The sequence below is a fragment of the Onychostruthus taczanowskii genome, unplaced genomic scaffold (assembly GCF_017590055.1).
Source record: "Onychostruthus taczanowskii isolate IOZ18803 unplaced genomic scaffold, ASM1759005v1 scaffold338, whole genome shotgun sequence".
NCBI lineage: Eukaryota > Metazoa > Chordata > Aves > Passeriformes > Passeridae > Onychostruthus > Onychostruthus taczanowskii.
In genome coordinates this window covers 69,907-70,557 of record NW_024500772.1, presented here as the reverse complement: position 1 = coordinate 70,557, position 651 = coordinate 69,907, and the positions used below count along the sequence as shown (strand labels likewise).

Below are 651 nucleotides of genomic sequence, written 5' to 3'. Positions count from 1 at the left end.
CCGCCCTGGCCTGGCAGGGGGCGCTGCCCCCCGGCGAGTACCTGCTCAGTCCTCCGGGCCGTCAGGGGGCGCCGCCGCCGCCGCTGCCGCGCCTGGTGCTTCCGGTGGGGGCGGGGCCGGGGGTGCTGCTCAGCAGCGCCCCCCGCGGGCTGTTCCTGCGCATGCGCCCCGGAGATGGCCCCGCCCCCGGCGCCGTGAGGGGCCCGCACGCACCGCACGGGCCGCTCCAGCAGGGGGCGCTGCTGCAGCCGTTCGACGCCAAACGTTTCCGGGAGGGTGAGAGCAACTTCCGGTGTCGGGAAAGCAACTTCCGGGGGAAGGGAGAACAACTTCCGGTGTGGGGAGAGCAACTTCCGGGATAGGGGAGACCGACTTTCGTCGGCAGTAACCTACTTCCGGTGGGCGGGAGATTAACTTCCGGTTGGGAGATACTAACTTCCGGGAGCGAAAGCTACTTCCGGTGGGTGGGAGAGCAACTTCCGGCGGAAAGAGACCAACTTCCGGCTGGGAGGAGCAACTTCCGGGAGGGTGAGACCAAATACCGGATGTGGGGGGGAGGGGCACGGACCACACCACTGTGAGGGTGATCGGGGGGGGGCCGGACCCCAAATTCCGGGCGGAGTCGGGGCGAGAGGGTCCCCAAATCCCCCC

The 651-nt window shown here is 69.7% G+C and overlaps 1 protein-coding gene across 1 annotated transcript in view; it reads right to left on the bottom strand.

Annotated features, from left to right (window-relative positions):
* Positions 1 to 41: 41 nt before the first annotated feature.
* XAB2 (XPA binding protein 2) overlaps positions 42 to 651 on the bottom strand; it is a gene marked incomplete at its 3' end in the record, with an annotated part of 28,038 nt that continues 27,428 nt past the window's right edge. The window contains exons 18-19 of the mRNA XM_041410777.1: positions 394 to 504; positions 42 to 329 (exon numbers count right to left, since the gene is read on the bottom strand). Coding sequence (XP_041266711.1) covers positions 42 to 329; positions 394 to 504 — 399 coding nt within the window. The remainder of the gene's footprint in view (positions 330 to 393; positions 505 to 651) is intronic.